Source organism: Phascolarctos cinereus, unplaced genomic scaffold, assembly GCF_003287225.1.
Source record: "Phascolarctos cinereus isolate Bilbo 61053 unplaced genomic scaffold, phaCin_HiC Scaffold_726;HRSCAF=1367, whole genome shotgun sequence".
In the NCBI taxonomy this organism is placed as follows: Eukaryota; Metazoa; Chordata; class Mammalia; order Diprotodontia; family Phascolarctidae; genus Phascolarctos; species Phascolarctos cinereus.
Window position 1 is genome coordinate 386,311,292 of NW_027556098.1, and position 25,236 is coordinate 386,336,527.

General features: G+C 44.7%; 1 protein-coding gene across 2 annotated transcripts in view; it reads right to left on the reverse strand.

The window, feature by feature from the left end:
• KAZN (kazrin, periplakin interacting protein) overlaps window positions 1-25,236 on the reverse strand; it is a 586,537-nt gene that overhangs the window by 88,226 nt on the left and 473,075 nt on the right. For both annotated transcript variants that reach the window (XM_020973376.2, XM_020973383.2), the window contains exons 3-4: window positions 17,379-17,515; window positions 10,107-10,277 (exon numbers count right to left, since the gene is read on the reverse strand). In XM_020973376.2, the coding sequence (XP_020829035.2) occupies window positions 10,107-10,277; window positions 17,379-17,515 (308 nt within the window). The remainder of the gene's footprint in view (window positions 1-10,106; window positions 10,278-17,378; window positions 17,516-25,236) is intronic.

Below are 25,236 nucleotides of genomic sequence, written 5' to 3' on the forward strand. Positions count from 1 at the left end.
GCATTTTTCTCTCTACTACTCTTGCAAGTTAAAAATACTTGTTGAACTGAACTCAGAAGTAACTGTGGGACCTTAAGCATGTCACTTTCCAAGCCTCAGTTTCCTCATCTATACAATGGGGGGAGGGGGTGTTGGGCCAGATATCTTTTGAAGGCCTTTTCAGCTCCATGTCTACAATCTGATGATTCCATGAATAACAGAGTTAGATATCACCTAGCTGAATTCCCCCCCTTTTTTTTTTTAACAGACGAGAAGACTGAGGCCTAAGGAACTGAAAGGACATGCTGGGGGCAGCTAGGTGGCACAGTGAATGGAGCACCAGTCCTGGAGTCATGAGGACTTGAGTTCGAATCCAGCCTCAGACACTACCTGTGTGACCCTGGGCAAGTCACTTAACCGCCTAGGGGGGGAAAAAAAAAGGACATGCCCTGGGTCACACAAGCAGCAAATGTGGCAAAGTCAGGATATGAACCCAGCGTGTCTAACTCCAAACCTAGGATGTGTCTACCCATGGGGATTCTGAGGACATACCTTTAAAAGAGATGCTACAAGCTCTTTTTGTGGTGGCAAAGAATAAGGGCAGCTAGGTGGCACAGTGTTCAGAGCCTGGAGTCACAAAGACTCATTTTCCTGAGCTCAAATCTGGCCTCAGACACTCCCTGTGTGAAACCTGGGCAGGTCACCTCACCCTGTTTGCTTCAGTTTTCTCATCTGTCAAACGACCTGGAGAAGAAAATGGCAAACCACTCCAGTATCTTTGCCAAGAAAACTCCAAATGGGGTCATGACAAGTTGGACGTGACTGAAAAACAACTGAACAATAACAATGAAAGAATTGGAAATCAAGGGGATGCCCATCAATCGGCTGACCAAGTTATAGTATATGATTGTGATAGAATACTACTGTGCTATAAAAAGTGACAAGCAAGATGGTTTCAGAAAAACCTGGGAAGACTTAAATGAACTGATGCAAAGTGAAGTGAGCAGAACCAGGGAAACATTGTACACAGTAACAGCAACATTGTAAAATGATCAACTGCGAGTGACTTAGCTATTCTCAGCAATACAGTCAGTGATCCAAGATAATTCTGAAAGACTCATGAAAAATGCTCCCCACCTACAGAGAAAAAAGCTGATGGTGTCTGAATGCAGATTAAAGCATCCTTTTTTTTTTTCACTTTCTTTATTTGTCTTTTTTTTTTTTGGTCTGTGTTTTCTTTCACAACATGGCTAATATGGAAATGTTTTCCATGGATTCACATGTACAATCTTTATCAAACTGTTTGCCTTTTCAAGGAGTGGGAAGAGAATCTGGAACTCAAAATTTTAAAAAATGAATGTTAAATTTTTTTACATGTAATTGAGGAAAAGAAAAGAAAAAGAGAGAGATGCTAAGAGAGAGACACATTTTCTAATGTGACTAACATGGGAATTTGTTTTGCCAGACCCTGTAGATATGATCAAATGAGGTAATAGGTAAAGTACTTTACAAACCATAAGGTACCATCTAAATATAATTACTCCCCCTCCTCCTCCTACCATCACCACCACTACTACTATATGTATTGAAGGATTTGTTTTTTAAGTTTTAAAAAATTTGCTTAATGGGAGTAGTGAGAGGGATAGATTAATTAAAAAACTTACTATTTTTAAAAATTTAAAATTCTAATTTTAAATTTAGATTTAATTAGATTAAATTCTAACATTAAAATTCTGAAAATTTAAAAATCTAAGTTACTTACACAGGGAGAGAGTGAAAGGGAGAGAGGGAAGGGGAAAGAGAGAGAGACATATACAAAGAGAGACAGAGACACTGTAACTCAGTCTGCCAGGGCTCTGGTATTTAACATCTTATTTCTTGGGAGACACAGCCAGGAACAAATGCCTTGGGCTCACTGAGGTGGGCTGGGCCCACTGGAATTGCCAAGTTGTAGAAAGTCAGCCAGTCAGTGGGGAAGCCTCCCAGACAAGACACCAGCAGCAAAAAAGAAGCCTGGGAGAACCAATAGTTGTTTAGACTGGGAGTTTCACAGGAATTAGAGGCAGAAAGGCCTTTAGAGACTATCTAGTTTCAGCCCTTGGCTGGGGTGCCAGGAAGACCCTGGTTCAAATCTTGCCTCTGACACCTATCATAAGATCTGGATTTCAAGTTGGGAGGACATTGGAGGGCACCTTGTCCAAACCACTTATTTTATAGAGGAAGAAACTGAGGCCTAGAGTAGGTTAGTGAGTTCTGAAATGGTTCCATGACTTAGAGTCTTAGGGCATTATCTGGGGGTACTGAGAGGTTAGGGGGGGAAGCAGGGAAGGAATAAGCATTTCTACAGCACCTACTATGTGCCAGGCTCTGCATGCACTAAGTTATTTGCAAATATTATCTCATTTGAGCCTCATAACAACCTTGCAAGGTAGGTACTGGTATGAAGCAAACAGAGGTTCAGTGACTGGACCAGGGTCTCACAGTCAGTATGTGTCTGAGGCAGGACTTGAACTCATCTCCCTGATTCCCAGACTAGTTCTCTATCCATTACACCAAATTATTCCTCTTCGTACTTAGTTTGTACACATTTATTCTTTTCTCATCTGTGTACATATCTGCTTCCTGTGCTTTTCTTTCTCTCCCCCAGTAGAGTGTAAGATCCTTGAGGGCAGGGACCATCTTCATTTTTGTCCTTATGTTCCCAGTGTTATCTCAGTACCTGGCACATTCCGGGGGGGGGGGAGGTGGAACCAAACCTGTGATTTCATTTGCATGGGGAACTCCTGGTGAGGTACTTCCTTTCACCAGTGCAGATTGCTACCTCGACCATAACTTACAGTCTTGGAAAGTTGCCTAGGGCACTGAGTGATTAAATGACAGGGGTGGGATTTGAACCCAGGTCTTTCTGACTCTGGCCAGAAATAAGATAATTAATTTCATGCTTAAAGAGACCTTAAAAAGTCATTTAGTTCAACTCTCTCATTTTATAGATGAGGGAAACTGAGGCTCCCAGAAGTGGGACTTCTTTAAGTCCATTCCCTCCCCACTATGCAATGCTATCTGTGTATCTCAGATACAGCAGGTACTTCATAAATGCTCATGGCTGCTGACACCTGTGGTCACATAGGTATGAGAAAGTGGCAAACTGGGGATCCCAAACCAGGTCTCCTACCTCTAAATCCAGTGGTCTTTCCCTGTTTTTTATCCTTAAACAAATCCCTTAACCTGCTGACCTCAGTTTACCTAACCACAGAAAGGGGAGAACAAGGTTCTCTTAGAATAACAGCTCAGAGAGGGTCTAGACCAAATCTTCCATATATTTTGATGTTCTGTAGACTGCATGAAAGATGGTCAGTTTTCCATGATATTTAAGCCAGCACAAGCCTGAGGCTTAGGAAGGAGTTCCCCTGCCATCGGAATTCTGGCTTCTGAACACTATATTGGCTATCTATTAACCACCAGTGACGTCTCCTGATCTTTCAACTGCATCCACACCTTCTTCCCCCTTCCTCCCACAGAGAGGGGACATAGGTACTAACTAACCAGACTTAGGGCCTCTGAAGGTGACATGTGGCCCCAGTCCAGCAGAGAACTGGAGATTCACAGACCAGAAGAGCAGGTAGCTAGTTTTACCTTCAGGCACGGTTGAGAATCAGGTTTTCTCTTATAGCTGAGACCCCAGATCTGGCCTGTATATGGTTTTATCCCATCCCCATTCTGGAAAGACAGTTAAGAGCTGGGACTCAGGAGAGAATTAGTTTATCTCAGGGAAATCACATCTGGTCAATGGGGAGGAGGGGAAAGAATTCCAACTTAAGAGTCAGGTGACCTGGGTCCATCAGTAACTTGCTTTGTGACTGTAGCAAGGTTGATTCCCTTGTCTGGGACTCAGTTTCCTCCTTTGTGAAATGAGGAAGGGGAACTAGGTAATTTTCAAGCTGGGTAAGACCCTAGAAACTATCAAATGATATTTGGAAAGTCCTTAGTACAGTGCCTGGCACACAGTGCTTAATAAAGTTTTCTTTTCCTAATTCCTTCCTAAAATCCCATGATTCCTCTGTAAGAGTCAGACTGGAGAGTCAGGAAAGCTGGGTTCAAGTCTTGGATCTGCCATTAACTTATCTGTGTGACCCTTCTCTATGCCTCGATTTCCCCAATGGGGAAAATAGAGTATTTTGGAAGAACTGTAATACTGCTTCCAGTTCTGAAAATTCTAGGAGTCTTTATAAAGATTTGATTTTAAGGTCAGTTTTTAATGCATATTTCCTATACTAGCATATTATTAAGTGCCAAACACTGAGCTAAGTGCTTTAAAAATACTGATCCTCACAACAACCCTTCGAAGTCAGTGCTTTTATTATTCGTGGTTACAGGCTAGGAAACTGAGGTAAACAGGGTGAAATGACTTGCCCAGGGTCTCATAGCTACTAAGTGCCTGAGACTGGATTTGAACCCAGGTCTTCCTGACTCTGGGCCTGTGCTATATCCACTGTTCCACTTAGCTCCCTATAAGCATGAAAGAAGTGGTAGAATGAACAAGTGGTAGAGAGAGAACTAGTAGGACCAGAAGCCTTGGACTTAAATCTGTGCAATCTTAGACAAGTCACTTCATTTCTTTAGGCCTCAGTTTCTTTGTTTGTAAAATGAGCAGAAAGGTAAAGCTCATTTCTTTATGCCTTGCTTAGAATGTCTTCCCCTCGTCTCAGGGAGTGATAAGAGAAATCTGTCCACTAGGTGTCAGTCTTGGGCAACAAAGCCCATCCTGTGGATTCTTCCCAACCTCAGAGAGCATCTCACATTGCAGAGAGGAGAGAAACCTACAGGAGACATCCTGGGTATGTTTAAGCCTTGGAAGGACAGTTGTGTGGAAGAGGGACTGGATAAGCCTTGTTCTTCTTGGCCTGAGGGGTCAAAACCAGCACAATGGATAGAAGTTGTAGGGAGACAGATTTTTTATTTAATCACAATGAAAAGAAAAAAGTCCCAACAGAGTGGTCCCCAATAGTAATGGGCTGCCAGAAGCAGTAGGTTCCCTAGTGCTGGAGGTCCTTCAGTAAAAGTCGGATGATCACTGCCATCCACGGATGTCCTCTTATGTTCTTTACACATGATAGGACATTCCCCATCTCCCCACCTTTGCGTTGGCTATACCCCCTAATCCCCAGCCTATGTATTCCCTTCTCACCTCTGCCTTTTGGAATGTTTCATTTCCTTCAAAGATCAACTCAAGCGCTGCCCTCTGCATGAGGCCTTTCTAGATGCTTCCCCCCACCATGCCCCCAGCTACTGGTGCCTCACACTCCCAAAATTACCTTTAATTTACACAGAGTTAATTTATTGACATATAGTTGTATATTTTTGTAATTATATTTTATATAGTTATAGTTATATATTTATACATTTAATTTATACATGATATATAAAACTATGTATAAATTTTACATATTATATATATATGTGTGTGTGTGTGTGTGTGTGTGTGTGTGTGTGTATATATATATGTTTATTGAAGTTACAAGTTTTATATATACATATATATGTTTATTGAAGTTATAAATTTTAAGCCTAAAGATAGATATGCCTTAGGTAGGTTTTAGGTATTCTCCCCCTCCTTCCTCTAATAGAAGGTAAACTCCTTGAGGCCAGAGGCTTTTGCTCCCATCTTTGCACAGATAGGTGGTAAAGGGGCCCCTAGGTGGCAAAGTGGGTGGATAGAGTGAAGAAGGAGTCATGAAGACCTGAGTTCAAATCTGCCTTCAGATACTTACTAGCTGTGTGACTCTGGGCAAATCACTTCATCCTATTTGCCTCAGTTTCCTCATCTGTAAAATGAGCTGGAGAAGGCAATGGCAAACTGTCCCAGTATCTTTGCTGAGGAAACCACACCTACCCGTTCCCTTTGTCCTAGGCAGCACTGTCCAGCATGTAGCAGGCTCTTAAATGTTTGACTGCTTAGCATTGTAAGTAGTTATAGATTCCCTTCATTTTACAGATGAGGAAACTGAGGTTCACAGAAGTAGAGTCATGAGCCCAGGGGCACATGGACTAGTAAGCATCCGAGGCAAGATTTGAGCCCATGTCTTCCTGTTTCCGAGGTCATCGCTCTGGTCCCCACTCGCTCTCGGAGCTCCCTTCTGCTGCAGAGATGCTGATTTGGGGAATGCTGTGCGAATCTGTTATAAGGGAATGAGGGAGTGTTTGGAGTAGGAAGACGCCTCAGAAACAATCTAGTCCAACCTCATTCATTTTAGGGAAGAAGGGAAAAGGTATTTCTATAGCACTTACTACATGCCAGGCATTAGGCTAAGGACTGGCTGTTATTATCTACTTGGCATTCACAATAACCCTGGCAGGCAGGTGCTGTTATTATCCCCACCTTTGTGGCAAGGGAAATGAGGTGAAATGACCTGCTTAGGGTCACACAGCTAAGTAAGTATCTGAGGCTGGATTTGAACTCTAATCTTCCCGACCCCAGGCCCAGCTTTATATCCGCTTCACCACCCAGCTGACTACAGCATTTATTAAACACCTATTAAGTGCCAGGCACTGTGCTACGGGCTTTGCATATGCCTCATCTGATCCTTGTAACAGCTCTGTCGGGTGGATGTTATTATTTATCTTACAAAGGAGAAAACTGAGGCCCAGAGAGAAGTGAACTAAGATGGAAAAGCAGGTTGTAGCAAAACTGAGACTTCAACCCAGGTTTCCTGACTCCCTAAGAGCCTCAGAGCTCTTTCCCCAATACCACACTGACTGGATATGGCTGCTTTGAGATAAGAAGCTTCTCCTCTGGGCCCTTGCTCCTGCCTTGTCTTTTAGACTGCAGGTCAGGCCAGACCTGGCGACTCAAAGCCTTATGGGGCAGAAGGATATTTCAGCTCCCTTCCTTGCCTCAGTGGACCTCTTGTATTCCTGCTTCCTCAAAGAGCCCCAAAGTCATCTGGCCCCAGTGCACAAGGTCTGCTCCCCCAATTTGTTGGAAAACAAGAAGGGAGCCCTGGAGTGGCTTTTTTTTTGTTAAGAAAAGGCATACTACTTAGTATGCTGCATTCAGGGGGGAAACTGAGGCCCTGGGCTCTCTGTTTCCAATCCCCTGCTCACTTCTCCACTAGGTTTCCTTCTGGCCACCTGCAGTCCCAGAGAAGAGGGCTCGCCTCACCATGAACTCACTGCCTGGTGGGGCACATAAAACCCATTCCATCTACAGAAACATCGAGGTCATGATCCATCTGCAGAACCTGGGGACCTTGGTTTAAACCCCAGAGATGTGACCTGAGGGCAGCTGTTGTGGTGGTCCAGTTGTTTTCAGGGGTATCAAACTCCTTGTCCCCCAATTTGGGTTTTTTTTGTTTTTTGGTTTTTGGTTTTTTGCTAGGCAAGGGGGTTAAGTGACTTGCCCAGGGTCACACAGCTAGTAAGTGTCAAGTGTTTGGTCTGTGGCCGGATTTGAACTCAGGTACTCCTGACTTCAGGGCCGGTGCTCTACCCTCTGTGCCACCTAGCTGCCTCCATTTGGGGTTTTCTTGGCAAAGATACTGGACTGGCTTGCCATTTCCTTCTCCATCTCCTTTGACAGATGAGGAAACTGAGGTTCACAGAGGTAGAGTCACAAGCCCAGGGGCACGTAGCTAGTCAATGTCTGAAGTCACAGTTGCACTCCGGTCTTCCCGACTCCAGGCCTGGCACTCTGCACTATGGCACCACCTAGCTGCCTTGAGGCCAATCACTTCCCCTGAGTTTTCTCCACTGTAAAATGATGAGGTTGGAAACTATAGTGTGGCGGGGTTAGGGAACCTGGGTTCAAATCCACCTCTGACTCCTCTTACTACCTATGTGACCCAGGGCAAATCACTTAAGCTCCCTAGACCTTAGTTTCTTCCTTTGCAAAATGAGGGGGTTGATATAATCAGCTTCTGAGGTCTCTGTCCACTCTAGCTCTAGGATTCTAAGCCTCTTTGCCTCTCTGTGCCTCAGTTTCCTCATCTGCAAAATGGGTATAATCATAGCACCTCCCTCTCAGGGCTGTTGTGAGGATAGAATGAGACAACAGTTGTAAAAATGCCAGTTATAATGACAATTATTATTATTATTATTGTCATCATCATCATCATCATCACCCAGTAAGGATAGGAGGCAGGATCTGAAGTGAGGTCCCTTAATTCCAAGTCTAAAGCTCTACCCACCATCACATACAGAACAAAAGGGACCTCACTTCAGCTCTTTAAATGCTAACAGGAAAGGTGGTATTAACCATAGCAGATCCAGGGCTCAGGGTCTGAACCACTGGACCCCTCCAACAGCACTGTTGGATTCTGGGCTCCTCACAACTATTTCTCTCGGCAATAACATGTCTTGAGATGTGGCAGGTCATGCTGGATAGAGACCTGGGCTGTAAAAGATCTCAGTTCAAATCCTGTCCCTGGCCCTTCCTAGCTGGGTCACCCTGTTATAGCATGTAAGCTCTATTTAATTTATACAATTCCAATGGACTTCAAATTGGGTCATAGACAAGCTGTGATCTGTATCAGGAGGAGGAGTTCCCCACGTTGGCTTTTCCCCTACTCCTTTTCTGTTATGACTCTTAGAATCCTTGGTTTCAGGGTAGCTAGGTGGTGCAGTGGATACAGTACTAGCCCCGGACTCAGGAGTACCTGAGTTCAAATCCAGCCTCAGACACATAACACTTACTAGCTGTGTGACCCTGGGCAAGTCTCTTAACCCTATTGCCCAACAACAACAACAACAACAGATCCTTGGTTTCTTTCAAGGCTTGGCCCAGGTACTGCCTCCTATGGGACATTTTCCCAGATCTCCACCAGTTGTGAGTGGTCATTCTTTGCTGAAATTAGTCTATATGTAGTTTGCATTCGGAAGGCAGCTAGGTGGTGCAGTGGACAGAGAGCTAGGTCTGGAGTCAGGAAGACCTGAGTTTAAATCTGACCTCAGATATTTACTAGCTGTGTGACCCTGGGCAAGTCACTTGATCCTGTTTGCCTCAGTTTCCTCATCTGTAAAAATGAGCTGGAGAAGGAAATGGCAAACCACTCCAGTATCTTGGCCAAGAAAACTCCATAGACAGTATTGTCTGTGGGGCCACAAAGAGGCAGACACAATTGAACAACTGAACAATGACTTTGAATTCATTTATGCCCCATGCTACCTGCCTCAGCCTCCCCCATCCCCTAGGGAAACAGAAAGTCCTCGAGGAGCCTTAGATTTAGTTTTGTCTTCCTACGCCTCCTGCCTAGAACAATACCTGGCACACCGTAGGTGTTTAATCAATATTTCGTGAATTGGACTGAATTGACAGGACCTTCTTGAGTGAAATTTATGTCAATGTCTTAAGATCACTGATTTAGAGCTGAAAGTGATGGAAGAGGTCATCAAATCCAACTCCACAGTTTTACAGATAAGGCAACTGAGGCTCAGAGAGGCTATTCCCAAGGTCACAAAGGTAGCAAACAGCAGGGCTGGATTTTAACCAGGTCCTCTGACTCCAAATCCAGCTTTTCTCTAGTGTGTTCATGTGTCGAGGGCTGCCTAGACAGTGGCTTATTCTACACAATGACCACGAAGATGTTAAGACCCTACACTATTATTATTGTTGCTGTTGTTACACTCTGAATTACCTCTCCCCGTTGGCCGGAGTAGAGTAAGGGGAGGGCCAGATCCTACTTAACCTCTGTTTGCCTCAGTTTTCCTAACTGTAAAATAGGGATAGCACCTAATTCCCAAGGTGGCTGTGAGATAAAAATGAGATATTTGTAAAGTGCTTAACACAATGCCTGACACGTAGTAGATGCCATATAAATGCTAATTATTGCTGTTGCTGCTGCTGTTATTAATATTATTCTACTTTTTACTACTACTACTACTACTACTACTACTACTACTATCTACCACACTTCTACCATTACTATCACCACCACTACTACTACCACGACCATTACTACTACTATTATTATTACTACTACCACCATTACTACTACTGCTACCGCTACTGCTACAACTCTTTATCCTCACTCCCCATTGGTTATAACAGAACAAGAGGAGGGCCAGACCCTACATTCTTTATTCCCTCTCCCCATTGGCTGGAGCACAGCAGGGGGAGGGCCAGAGCATCTTACCATAGCCAGCTCAGCCTCAAGCTCCTTCATTCTGTTGTCCTTCAGGTCCAGCTGTGAGCGCAGGGATGTGGCATGGTCTGTAGCTTCTTTGGCTTGCCGGCGCAGCTCCCACTTCTCCCGCTCCAAAAGGTCCTTCTCTTTTGCCAGGGCTTTGACCGCATCCTCACTCTCCTGTGGAAAGAAAGCAATGACAGGCATTAAAGGAGCTCAAGAGCATCTCCTCTGGGCTCAGTCGGGTCTTCTTCACATGCAAGTGTCCAGAGTGGAGCACTGCTCTGTAGCTGGGGCCCGAGGACTATCCACTCCTTATTCTTGGATAGCATGTTTCTCCATACCAGCCAAGTGCGTGGTCAGTAAACACTTTCTAAGTGCCTACTACGTATGTGCTAGGCACTGTGGTAGTCACTGAAGTATACAAGGATGAAGAATGAGGAGCTCATATTCTGTTAGCTGCATTAGCCATATCACACTGTTACCTCCTTCTGTGGGCTATGAAATTTGAGGCCCTCCCTGAAGTAAAGGGGAAGAGATGGAGGGGGCTAGCAGCCAATGTCTGAAGAAAAAGGGAAATAGGGCTTGACCTTCCAAAAGGGGAGGCAGGATGGCATTACGGAGGGGGTGTTGATAGAACTTGGAGTCAAGAAGACCTGTGTTGTAATCTCACCTCAAGAATTTACTACCTTTGTGACTCTGGGAAAGTCACTCAATCTCTCTGTTGCCTCAGTTTCCTTATCTGTAAAATGAGGAGATTAGACTTGATAGTTTCTAAAGTCCTTTCCAACTTTAAATCTATGATCTTATGGTCCTAAGTCAATGGGCCAGACTCAATGGTTTTAAAGGTCCTCTTCAGTTCTATATCCATGACCCTACGAATTTTAATCACTGATCAACATTGAGTGGACATTGAGATACTCCTGGCCCCCTTCCCTCACATTAGGCCACATATACACTTTCTCCTCTGTTTCCCCACCCCTTCTTTCTCCTAAGCATGGGAATTGCTTTCTCATGGGGAGAAAGAGGAATCAATCTCACAGTTGAATGACCTTGCCCCCTCCCCTAGATAAAGTAAACAAACTCCAAGCTGGGTTTTCACTGTGCTCATTCAAAGGTATTTCTGGATGGCTACGACCCCCTTGGGATAAAGGAGAGCCTCCAGTTCAGCTAAATCTGGGGCCCCTAGGGGTTGCCTCTGGCAGTGACTTTTTCCCCTCATCAACTTCTCAGTCAGAAGCTGACCCTAACACATCACAGTGGGAAGGAGATGGGGGGAGTGTGTGTGTGTGTGTGTGTGTGTGTGTGTGTGTGTGTGTGAGAGAGAGAGAGAGAGAGAGACAGAGAGACAGAGACAGAGACAGAGAGACAGAGACAGAGACAAATAGACATGGAGACAGAGATAAAGTTAGCTTAGATCTGGAGTTCTTAACCTTTTATCAGAACAAGGTTTTAGAATAACTGAACAAAGTATTTTTTTTAGTGGAAGAAAATCTGAAGCTAAAGGTTGTTCTACTGGGGAACAGCTAAACAATTTGTGGCATATGAATGTAACAGAATACTATTATATTCTAAGAAATGACGAAATGGACAATTTCAGAGGAAACTGGGAAGACCTTTATCAACTGATGCAAGATGAAGTGAGTGGAACCAGGAGACTGAGAACAATAATTTTCAAAGACTTTAGAACTCTTACCAATTCAATGATAAAATGAGACTAAATGAATGAAGATATAACAATGAATGAGGGGGGGAGAAAAGAATTTAAAAGGCAGAGGAAGACGTACATTCTTAGACATGGCTACTTTGTGGTAATTTGTTTTGCTCAACTATGTAGCTATGTACTGAAAGGTTTGTTTTTCTTTTTTAAAAAAAATGCTCAGTTGGAAGAGGCGGGTAGTGGGAGGTCAAATCAATTTTAAAAGTACGTGTCAAAGGACTATAAAACTGTGCATACCCTTTGATCCAGCAATACCACTGCTAGATCTATACTACAAAGACATCCAGAAAAAGGGAAAAGGACCTATTTGTACAAAAATATTTACAGCAGCTCTTTGTGTGGTGGGTAAGAATTGGAAATCAAAGGGATGTCCATCAATTGGGGAATGGATAAAAAGCTATGGTATGTGATTGTAATGGAATATTATTGTGCTAGAAGAAATGACAAGCAGGATGATTTCAGAAAAACCTGGAAAGACTTACATGAACTGATGTATAATGAAGTGAACAGAACCAGGAGAACATTGTACACAGTAACAGCAACACTGTATGATGAAGATTGTGAATGACTTAGCTATTCTCAGCAATACAATGATCTAAGACAATCCCCAAAGGACTAATGATGACACATACTGTCTGCTTCTAGAGAAAGAACTCACATTGATTGAATACAGACTAACACATGCTATTTTTCACTCTCTTTCTTTCATTCTTTTTCTTTTATTTAAGTCTTCTTGTGCAAAATGACTAATACAGAAATGTTTTACAAAGCTGCACATGTATAACCTATATCTGATTGCTTACTGTCTCGGGGAGGGGAGAGAAGGGAAGGGAGGGATAGAATTTGGAACTCAAAACTTTAAATAAAAATGTTAAAAAAAAAGCTGGGGAGGGAGTACAAATAAAAATAATAAACAATTTAAAAATACTTGAAGGAAATGCTAAATTTCAGTTGCAGGTTAGTGAAAATAAAGATAAACATTTTTTCAGTCTAAATTCATGAATACCCTGAAATTTATCCATGTGGATCTCTGGTCAAGGATCCTTGCCATAGTGAAAGGCAGCCAGCCCACTTTTCACAACTTTATTCTACGTTACAGTCTCACCTTGAAAAAAATGAATCAGAGACTCAGATTTTCCTACATGTTAAGAAGCCACAAGCTGGTGCATGTCTGTTGAGAAAGAGAGCCAGGCCTTTGGTCCTTGGATTTGGGTGACAGCAGGAGAAACCACGGTTTTATAGTAAAAAGAAACTAACTCCTTCCTTCCTTTGAAGCAATCAAGGTTGAGTGACTTGCCCAGGGTGACACAGTTAGTAAGTGTCTAAGGCTGGATTTGAACTCAACTCCTCCTGACTCCAAGGCTGGTGCTCTATTCACTGTACCACCTAGCTGCTCCTGCCAGTTCTTTCTCATTGTGGGGCGGAGAGGAATGTATGTATGTTGGTGCGTTTTTGGGGTGAGGAAGGTGTATTAAAACTTCTACTCCAGGTGTGAAGGGGCTCAACAGTTTACTACTTTTGTGAACCCAGCTAAGTTAATTTACCTCTCTGGACCTCAGTTTCCAAATCTGGTCATCTAGCGATCATAGACTCTTTTGATGTCCTGGGCTCTCTCTGTCCAACCGGCTGCTGCTTCTGTCCTAGCTCTTCCTCTTATGCTGGTATGTCTTCTTCCCCCCCCCCATTGTCTCATCTCTCTCTTCTCCGCCCACCCCTCCAAGCCTCAGCCTTGGATTACTCCCACCATCTGCTGCCTTCACTGCTGATTATCTCCAATAGATCTTGCATATATCTTGTTTGTACATACAGCTGTCTCTATTTTGTCTCTCTCTGAGCTCCTTGAGAGCAGGAACTGTCCTTTACCTTTCTCTGTATCTAGTAATGATGATGATAACAACAGCAGCTAACATTTATATATGCTTACTATATGCCAGGCACTACCATGCTAAGTCCTTTACAGGCATCACCTCATGTGGTCCTCAAAACAACCCTGGAAGATGGGGGCTATTGCTATCCCCATTTTTTCAGATGAGGAAACTGAGGCAAACAGAGGGGAAGTCACTTGCCCAGGGTCATACAGTAGTAAGTATCCACTTGAATTCAGTTCTTCCTTGCTCCAGGCCCAGAGCTCTGTGTATTGCGGCTGCCCCAAGCTGATAATGGTCTAAAACGGGCAGAGGAGGAGTAGGTGATTTCTAACCATGAAATCCACAAGATTTATCTTTCATAGGCAATTTTCATTCTGGAAACACTGCCCAGAAGGCGGAATTTCATGGCTGGACTTGGAGATGCCCCGAGTTTCCCTGCAGACCACAGCCATTCATTCACAAGGGAATTCATTCTGCACAATGTGTTGGAGTGTCGCAATGTGGGGGTCTATCCTGGCGGGCCCAAGGACAGTTTTGTTCCCTCCATGTCTACTTCAGCTCCTCCCTTTCCAGCCCCACAGAGTCACAGCAAGGCTGTCTGCACATAGCTTTAGCCAAGACCTAGACTCAGCACAATTCTAGCCCCAGCCTTGCTTTGGCTCTGATCTATGTGGGTGTGTGTATGTGGAGTGGGAGATGTGGGGGAGGGGGTGCTGGGCTGACAGTGCCTCAAGGGTAAGCAGCTCTGCATTGATCCTCACCAACTCAACTTATCACAGATGCAATCCATGGGCCAATTAGCTCACAGTTTGATTTGTTTTAAATGAGTAAATCTGTTCCCTAGATCTGCAGATTCAGCTTTCTGTAAGCATGTTTCTGTTATCAATGGAAGTGTGACCCTTGGACAGATCACTCTCCTGTTTGTAAAATGAAAGAGTAGGGCTCTGTGACCTCTAAGATCCCCCTCTGACATCCTGTGTTCTAAGGGCTCTCCCAGCTCTGACATTCTGTGTTCAAATAGTCCCCCCAGCTCTGACATCCTGTGTTCTAAGGGCCCTCTCAGCTCTAAATGCATGATCTCTGCCAGACATCTGCCTGGTGCTGCCTAGGAGAGGAGATTAGTAAGCATGTTTCTTCCATATTCCACCCCTTTCAGGATAGCTGCATTGGGCCCAATCAAGGCTTCAGGGTTAGAAAAAGAAAGAGGAAGGGAAGGAGAAACTAAGGGGAAAGCCTTCCACCTGGGGAACAGAGGAAGAAGCAATTAAGAAAAAAGGTCAGAGGTCCTGGGATTCCCACAAGGGTTGTTCAGAGAACTCTCATGACCCCATAGATCCTGGGGTTGCCTGTTTGAGAAACCTTGTTGTGTGGGCCAAAGGTTGTGGTAGGTTCAGGGAAGGCCCTGTTTTGAGGGGACGTATCTGTCAAGCAGAGCATCATGGCAGCACACAGCCTCTGCTCCCAATCCCCAGATGCCCCTGCTCTCAAGTCTCTCTAAAATGCATTGTTCCTCCTTGACTGAATGAGAGCTCTTCAATATCTCTTCTCTTGCTTCCCAATTAATTTTTTTCTCTCTTCTGATTTCACAGGTTGTCCACTTATCATAGGTACCCTTGGTTAACAGAACAGAGAAGCAACTTCAAGGCAAGCATATCCATTTCCTGTGGACAGTAGAGCAGCAGTGACATCCAGGCACCCGAGGACTTCGGGGTTGAGCATGAACTTGAATTGCATCAGCATCTTGGAAGCAGGCCACCTCTGGGGGTCCCAAGTCCCTGGGAGTACGCATCACTATCTCAGGGTGGAAGGCTCTGAAGGGACTGGCTAGGTCAGCCCATCCCTTAGGGGTGGCCATGGTCAACCAGGAGGAAAAAGGAAAGAGATGTACCATGGGAAGAGAAATAACAATGTGGAAGAGAGGCAATGCAGCTGCTGAGCCACGTTTCATTCCCAAGGTGGTGCAATGGTCACCATTAGAGAAACGGGCGCTCCCCCCTTTCTACCTGATCGATTCCCAACCATGTCCACATCTCACCAAGATAGCTGCCTCCTCCAGGAAGCCTTCCCTGGCTCCCCTAATTAGAAATGAGATCCCCCTCGCCTCCCCATGACCTCAAACACATTTTGCTTTATACCTCTCAAATTCACTTACCTGGTAATGGTGTGTATTACAATTGCTGGGTTTGTCTTAGCCTCGTACTTGAAGGTACGTGCCATGGAGGCAAGGACTGTCCTATCTAAATCTTGTATTTCCCCTCTTCCCTGCTCTACCTCTGCGTAAAACAATATTCTGTGCCCTAGAATTCAGCAAAAAATGTGTTGATTGATAAAGTATTTAAATTTAAGGTAGCAAATCTTCAGTCAAATTATGGACAGGTGACTCATTTAGATACTTATTCTAACATTTATTTATAATAGAGAGGAAGTGTGGCGCAATGGATAGAGTTGGCCTTGGAGCCAGAGAGACCTGTGGTAATGTCCTACTTTTGACATTTATTAGCTGTGTGACCCTGGGCATATCATTTAACATCTTAGTGACCCAGCTCTAAGCCTGTATTACTCTAGGACTGTATGTTACAAAGAACCTGCATTGGCAGAGAGTGTTTCCTCATCTGGGAGCTCCCTGGGCTAATGAAACCACAGATCTAGTCTATCCTTATCTGACTTTCACTCAATTTCATTTATTTTGTATATACTGCTTCCCTTATGAGATATATACATCTATCTAGACATCTACTAACCCATCCATCCATCCATCTACTCCACTCATCTACCCACCAATCTACCCATCCATCTATTCACTCACCTATCTACCTACCCATCTATCCACCCATCATCTACCCATTTAGTCATCCATCCATTCACCCATCTATCCATAGATCCATCCATCTATCCACTCATCTATCCACCCATCTATCCATTGATCCATCTATCTATCCATCTATCCATCCATCCATCCACTCATCCATCCAGCCATCCATCCCATCTTTAGATCATAAAATCCTAGACCTAGATCTGGAAGTGATCTCAGAGGTCATAGAGAAAGCCAGAAGAAGCTCCAGAGGCCACTAGTCCAATTCGTTATTTTACAGATGACAAAACTGAGCTTTAGGGAGAATAAATGTCTTGCCCAAGGTCACACAGGTCAAAAGCAACACATGGGACTTGCTTCTAGGCCCATTGGTTCTAGAGCAATATGTCAATTGAGAGCTTAAGGAATGAATAACATGAAACATGGTTTGTTGGGGTTTCTATAGGATGGCTGGACCCTGGTCCCAGTCACCCATCATCTCCTCATTCTATATCTGCTTAGGATAACAGACTTGGAATCATGGAAGATATGGGTTCAAATCCTATCTTAAGTATTTTCTAGGTGTGTGACCCTGAGCAAGTCACCTAACCCAGAAGTGGGAAACCTGTGGCCTTGAGGTCACATGTGGTCCCTCTAGGTCCTCAAGTGTGACCCTCTGACTGAATCTAAACCATGGCCTCGAGGCTGCAGGTACCCCACCCCTGATAACCTGTCTGCCTCAGTTTCCTCAACTGTAAAATGGACTCACTGGCCCTCTACCTATGCTCCTACCATGCAGTGGCACCTTGTGTACCTGTATGAGCACACACTCACCGCCATGTACATGCATGCCTAGACACATGCAGATCATAAGATAGCGGCACAAGGACAATCGGCCTTACTTTTCTGTGCTGCTCATAGTTCCGGATGAAGTCCCGAAGCTGCTCCTCCCGGCTCTCCAGGGTGGCATAGAGCTGTTGCATTTGGCTCACGAGGTCTGTCTTTTCGGCCTTCAAACGCTTTCTATCGGCCTTCATGGCTAAGAGAAAGAGATAACAGGGTATTAACATGAGACTGACTTGGAAGGCGGCTTTTTCTTGTCTCCGCCTTCTTCCTTTACCAGGCCCTCCCTGAAGCAGCACTGATTTCTGATGCGGAAGGAGGCCATGGCCCAGCCTGCTGGGAGGGGCTTTGGGACCCCTTGTCTTGACTTTGTGGGGCCAGACAGCAGCTGGTTTGAACACTGGGTTCTACTGAAATGAACCACAGAGCTCCCTGAAAGCCAGTGAGGAGAAGTTGTCAATCCACCCTGGCCAGAGACACTGCCAACTGTTCCTGTACCCATGGTTGGGGACCCAGCTTGATTAAAATATGAAACACCTCACCTGGAGAGGAGCCTCTTAGAAAGTAAACAAGGCTTCTTCATGCTACTGAAACCCTCTTTGTCTCTTCCTAGGCTTGCCATCTGTCAAAGGATTTCCTAGCGCTAGTGTCAGAAGAAGGCAGTCCAAGATCCATCAGGAGGAGACACACTAGGAGTGGGGGAGCAGCCGTCCCTCTGAAGGGATCTTACAATTAACGAATCAACAAGCACCTTTTAATGATTAACAAGCACCTACTATGTGCCAATAGAATCCCTATCTGGTGGACAGACACCTGGCCTTGAAGCTGGGAAGACACAGGTCTAGCCAGTGACACATGCAAGCTGTGTGACCAGTACTTTGGGAAATGACAAATATGGGATGAAAAGAAGGTGCTGGCTCGCACTGGGAGAGGAAGCTTCCTCATTCAGAAATGACCAAAACCAGAGGGTGAGGCCCTATCCCTGTCTTACTGTTTGCAAAGTACCATGGCTGAGCTAATGATGGCTTCATAACTGGACAGCCAGGCCCTCAGTCCTCACGCTCATCCATTCCCACAAACAAAGTCAGAATAATAAAGGCAACGATTACATGTAAAGTATGCGGTAGAGTAGAGTGGACAGAGTGCTGGTTTTGGGAGTTGGGGAGGAAAGGGAGGGAGGGAGAAAAGGAGGAAGGAAGGAAGAAGGGAAAGAGGGAGAGAAAGAAGAAAAGAAGAGGAAGGATAGAGGGAAGAAGAAGGCAGGGAGGAAAGAAGAATGAAAGGGAAGAAGGGAGGGAGGGAAGAAGGAAGGGAAGGAGGGAGGTAGGAAGGAACAGAGGAAGGAAAGGAGGGGAGAGGAAAGAAGGAAGAAAGGAGGTAAAAGGGAGGGAGGGGAAAAGAAGGAAGGGAAGGAGGGAGAGAAGGAAGAAGAGAGAGGAGGGAAAGAAGGAAGGAAGGAAAAATGAATGGAGCAGAGAAGGGTGGGGGAAGGGAGGAAGAAAGGAAGGAGGAGGCAAAAAGGAGGGAGAGAGAAGAGAGAGGGAGGAAGGAGGAAGGGAAGGAGGGAGAGAAGGAAGAAAAGAAGAGGAAGGAAGGGAGAAAGAAAGAAAAGGAGGGAGGGAGAAAGGGAAAGAGGGAAGGAAGAAGAGAGGAGGGGAGGGACAAAGAAAACACTAAGTGGCGGGGATGGGGCACAGCACCTGCTCCACAGTGAGAACACCACCTGCCCTAGAGGCCAAAGCACCAAAGTGGAAGGAGACAGATGGGGTGCATGAGGCAGCACTTTGTAAGATTCTCTTTGGACTTTAAGCTGGCGAGACCTCAGGTATGATCTGGTCCAATCTCCTCATTTCCCGAACAAGGAACATGAAGCTAAAGAAAGAAGTAACCTGACCATGGCCTCCAGGGCAGTAATGTGAACTAGAGCATGCGGCCCCTAGCTCGGGCTCTTTGCATGTCCCTGTTCTGCCTCTTTGGCACCCCCCACCCCCCACCCCAGGAGTTAACATGAATTCCACTCCTCTGGCCCTGAGAGAAGCCCTCTGGAATCCAGGGCTCACATTCCTCTCATCACCATGACAGCCGAGGGCTGGAGAAAGCTGGGAGAAGTCATTAACGTGTTACCTGGGTGATTTTTCTATCAGGGAAAATGAGGGTGGCCCCTCCCCCACTGCAAAAAGGAGCTGCCCTAATGGGAGGAGGCAGTTTCCACCACCAGATACCTTCCGTGCTCTCTTTGCCCTCCTCCTCGCATCCCCAAGGAAAATAACCTGGCACAGATTTTGCTTCAAAAGCTTGGAGGAGCCCAGGGATGGGGTGGCTGGCGGCATTATGGCGTTCCATAAGAAAAGAAGCCCAAGGTTCTGAAACATTCCAGCAATACCCCCTGGAAACCCCTCCAGCCTGGTGCCCTGTTTGGGGTCTCCATGGTGAAACCTGCCCTCCTGGGGCAAGTGTCAAGACAGCAGGGAATGGGGGCAGGGAATGCCTAGGCAGGCTCGGTGCTCAGATTTAGGACCTCATCATCAACCCCTCTCATGAAGGAGGAAGTGGGAAGATTGCTGCATATGGAGTCAGAGGCCCTGGGTTCAAATCCCAGCTCTACCACTTACACTAGGTGACCTTGGGCAAGTCACTTACCCTTTGGGTCCTCAGTTTCCTCATATGTATAAAGAAGCAATTGAACTCTGAGGTCCCTCCCAGTTCTAATGGAGGATCCTATGACCTGGGTTCAAATCTCAACTCTGTCACCTGTGTGACCCTGGGCAACTCAAATAACCTCTTTTGATCTTGTTGTTTTCAGTCACTTCGGTTATATATGACTATCTGTGACTCCATTTGGGGTTTTCTTGGCAGAGATAGTGCAGTGGTTTCCCATTTGCTTCTCCAACTCATTTTACAGATGAGGAAACTGAGGCAAACAGGGTTCAGTGATTTCCTCAGGGTCACACAGCTAGTAAACGTCTGAGGCCACATTTGGACTCAGGTCCTCCTGACTCCAGGGCCAGTGATCTAGCTGCCCTAAATAACCTCTTAGGGCCCCAGCAACCTTTAAGACTGTAAGTTGGAGATCATGTACCCATCTGCATTGATAGAGGGAATTTTCTTACTAAGAGTTTTCTATAGCAATAGCATCACAGGTCCACTTAAAAAAAACACACAAACAACTCGATATTATCATTATATTTGTCAAGCCTCAAACTGCCTTTTTCATGCTCATAAATACGTGTCTTTCCCCAGCAAAACTCATCCCCAAACACTTCTAAGCTAGACTTGCCGATGACAATCTAAGAAATCTGTTGTCTCTAGATCTGGCCCCTGCTCCTCGGCAGCCAGCCCCTGCCCCCAGTTTTCCTCCCTAATCAACCTGGTTCACTCGGGCATGTCCCATTCCACTGCAACTCCACCAGAACCATTGCCATGGTGACGGATGATGTCACACCACAGGAACTGTGGTGAATGCACATCACAATAGGAGACCAGCCTCCCAAGGACTCCAGGACCTGACGGAGGGTGTCGGAGAGGGAAAAAAAAAGTGGTAGTTCTGTCCCCAGCTGGTAAAGGGGACAGGGGAGGTGCAAATATAGCCAGGTCCCAGAAATAAGTCTGTTGTGTAATAGCATGTCCAAAACCCTGCAGAATCTCTGCAAGAAGGGATCTTGGATGCCACCTAGTGTGATCTGTAACTAAACAAAGAAGATCAATCGCTGGCTGGGAAATCTGAAGACCTTGAGTGCAAATCCCAACTCTGCTCCTTCCTATTTGTGTGACCTTGGGCAAGTCACTTAACTATTGTAAGCCTTAGTTTCCTCCTCTGAAAAAAAAAAGAGGGGAAAGGTTGGACTAGATGGCCTCCATGTTCCTTTCCAACTCTAAGTCTAGGGTGGACGAATAACGAATGGATGCAATGTTATATGCTGACCATGCACTGAGCAGTAGGAGAAGAGCTTGGGACACACCCAGAAAACAGACCACACTCCTTGTCATCTCTGATTGGAGGATTGCAGGATGGATGGACAGGCCCCCAAACACTAAGGGTGCCCTAGATGCATCTATGACTCGCTGGCTAGGAGTCATCTAGTCTTGGCTTGAAATCCAAATGAAAAGGCGATCCACTGCCTCTCAAGGAAGTCTATGATTCCATTTCCATTGTAGGGGGCAACTAGGTGGCACAGTGGCTAGAGCACCAGCCCTGGAGTCAAGAGGACCTGAGTTCAAATCTGGCCTCAGACACTTAACACTTACTAGCTGTATGACCTTAGGCAAGTCACTTAATCCCATTGCCTAGCTAAAAAAACAAAAAGAACAACAAAAAAAACCCATTTCCATTGCTCTGCCAGTCATCCTCAGGAATGTTTTCCTTCTATAAAGCCTCAATTTGCATCTTTGCATCCTTCGCCCATAGTTCCTCCTGCCCTCTTGGGCTGAGTAGAAGAAAAAGTCACAGTCACAGCATGTGAGAAATGGAAGGACCTCAGTGACCATCTAATCCACTCTATACCTGAAAAAGATTATTCTCGACAATACAACTGACAAATGGCTAGGTGACCTTCACTTTCAGTGCGGAAGAACCCAATACCTCCAGGGGCAGCCCATTTCACTTCTGGACAGCTCAAGATTGTTAGCATTAACAGCAAAGAAAAGGAGGCATCCACTGAGCGGGGAACGAATATTACTGTGTTGTAAGAAACGATGAAAATGAAGAATTTATTATACAGTTTTCCCTTCCACATTGCGACTTTCCCCATCGCAGTTTTGATATACTGCAGATCGGCATCAGAAATTAAATGTGAATTTCTGGGGAGTTTTGCAGAAGCCACAGAGGACACAGAAAAAAGTTAGAAACTCAGAAATGCATAAAATACATGCATAGTATTATATAATATCAATCCAAACTTCACAGTAAAGTGCTATAAACACCCCATAAAAGAAAAAGAAAAAATTCAGACTTCTCTGGTACGAAGAAAAGGCCAAAAATTTTTATAAGGATTTTCCAGATTGTGGGGGATGCCACATCCCTAATTCCCATGATGTGGAAGGGTTAACTGTATTTAATGATATCAAGGGAAGTTAGCAAAACCAGCAAAACTATGTGCTGTAATGACTACAATGCAAATGGAAAGGATGTTCTATGTTCCACAAAAGATGGAAACTGAACACTGGGAAGTTATAATGACCACACTTTCTGCTTCTTGTCACTGTTAGAGGGAAGACCCTCAGAGATGACCTTTAACTTCATTACACACACACACACACACACACACACACACACACACACACACACACACACATCTTCATTCATATATATATATATATATATATATATATATATATATATATACACACATATCTTCACTCATATATATATATATACACACACATCTTCATTCACATATATACATATACATATATATCTTCATTTACATATATACATATATACACACACATATCTTCATTCATATATATACATATATATGCACACAGATCTTCATTCACACACACACACACACACACACATATATATATATATATATATATATATATATATACACACATACACACACACATATATATACATGTGCCTAGTTATTAAACTGCTCTTTCCTACCTTGGAATGTAAGCTCCTTGAGGACAGGGCACCTGGTCTTTGCCTTTCTTTGTACCCTCAGCACTTAGAACAGTGTCTATCACAAAGAAAGCACTTAATAAATGCTTGTGGACTGACTGACCAAAGAAGAGGTATGAGAAGGGACTCCCCATTCCCTCAGCTTCTCTGTAGAGGTGTGTTTAATGGATATGGGTGTGCCTAATGTCTAATGTCAGTTTCTTCTCCCTTTTTTTTGTTGTTTGTTATAAGGGAGGGAGAAGGGTACACTGGGAAATGTAGGTGATGTGAAAACAAAATGTAGCTATAAAAATGTATTTAAATTTGCTATGAATAATTAATTTAATCACATGGGGGAGGAAATAAATTTTTAAAAATTTATTTTTAGTTTTCAACATTCCCTTTTATAAAATTTTCTAAAATTTATAAATTTTAGAAAATTTTATAAAATTTGGAGTTCTAAATTTTCCCCCTCACTCCTCCTCAAGATGGCATGCAATCTGGTATAGGCTATACATATACAATCATATTAAACATAGAGGAAATTTGTTTTTAAAATTACGCTTTGGGCATAAATGATAGGGAAAAGGGAAAAGGGTTGGAGTGGGTACACATGCACAGAAAAATAAAAAGACTGATAACCACTCTTCCAAAAAAGCCCATGGCCCCCAAATGCCCCCAATAATAATAACTTGGCTCAGCTAACCCAAGATAAATATAGACATTATTATTGCTATTGTTATTATTAGAGGATTTAATATTAGACAAAACCTTTGGGATGACCCAGTCCAATTCCTTTATTTTCTAGAGGGGGAGGCTGAAGGTCAGATAGGGAATCTGGTATTTCAAGGTCATTTGGGTTACGAGTAGCAGAGCTATCCTTCAAACTCAGATCCTTTGACTTCAATGTTAATACTCTTTCCACTATCCCATATTGCTTTCTTGTAAAAGCAAATACTTCCCAGAAAGTCTGAACCGAGGCACTCTTGAGGGGTGGAGGAACCACTCCAGTACCAGTAAAATCCACCCTCTTCCCATGAAAACGGCCAGCTGTGCCTTGGATGGCTGTCTGTCAGAAGGGTGTTGCCTCCAGTCCCAGCAGGGGGACAGCCTGTCTTTGCCAGGCCACATTCCTGGCCTTGGCTCCTTCCTCCCTCCTACAGGAATCTCCCTCCTTGTAGCCCACATGTCTGCTAAGAAAAAGTCTCCGAAAAGCCATCTCCAACCAGGTGGCCTCGCCACATGTCTCATACCAAAGGGAAACAAAATATGTCTCTCCTAGTATGTCTTTTGTTATGGGTCAGGTTTCCCAAGTTGTATGTGGGCTCTGAGCTACTCTGACTCTTTGGATACCCTCAGCCCAGGGGCAGGGGTCATTACTCAAGGACGAATCTTTTCCCAATGCTTCCTACTCCTAGCTTCAGATGAAGTGGGAATGGGAGTGGGGAGAATGGGAACAGGGGAAGATAGAGACAAACAACAGAGCCTTTCCAAAAGGCTGCCTACTCATGTAGGTGGTACCCAAGACCCCACCTTAAGGAGGTTTATGGACACATAGAGATCTGGAATTATGGTTGTCCTGAATATTGATTTATCAAAGAATTATCAATATTCCATAATATCTACCAGAGCATGGAATATCAGAGATTCAAGAGATCTTAGAACACAGAATGTCAGAGCTGGGAGGGCCCTTAGAACACAGGATGTCAGAGCTGGGAGGGCCCTTAGACACAGGATGTCAGAGCTGGGGGGGGGGCCCTTAGAACACAGGATGTCAGAGCTGGGAGGGCCCTTAGACACAGGATGTCAGAGCTGGGGGGGGCCTTAGAACACAGGATGTCAGAGCTGGGAGGGCCCTTAGAACACAGGATGTCAGAGCTGGGAGGGCCCTTAGAACACAGGATATCAGAGCTGGGAGGGCCCTTAGAACACAGGATGTCAGAGCTGGGAGGCTCCTTAGAACACAGAATGTCAGAGCTGGGGCAAGGGGAAGGGGGGAATCTCAAAATCCAGAATGTATTAATTGGCAAGGACTTCAGAGCATAAAATTTTAAGACAGAAGAGATTGCATAGATGATGTCACTGTGAGGGCAGCCTAACCTACCTCAGCATCTCATTCTGGGCCTGGTCTTAGGTAGGTGCTTGATGGGAGCAGGTCTAGACTGTCAGGAGGTCTTTGTAAATCCACACTTACTATATGAAAGGAAGCTAGAAGTGTGTTCAGGCAGGGGAGAAGATCCGGCTGGAGGTATGGGCCAAGGGAAGTCTGAGACAATCTTGTTAGTCTGAAGTCAGAATGGTTCTCTGGGGCC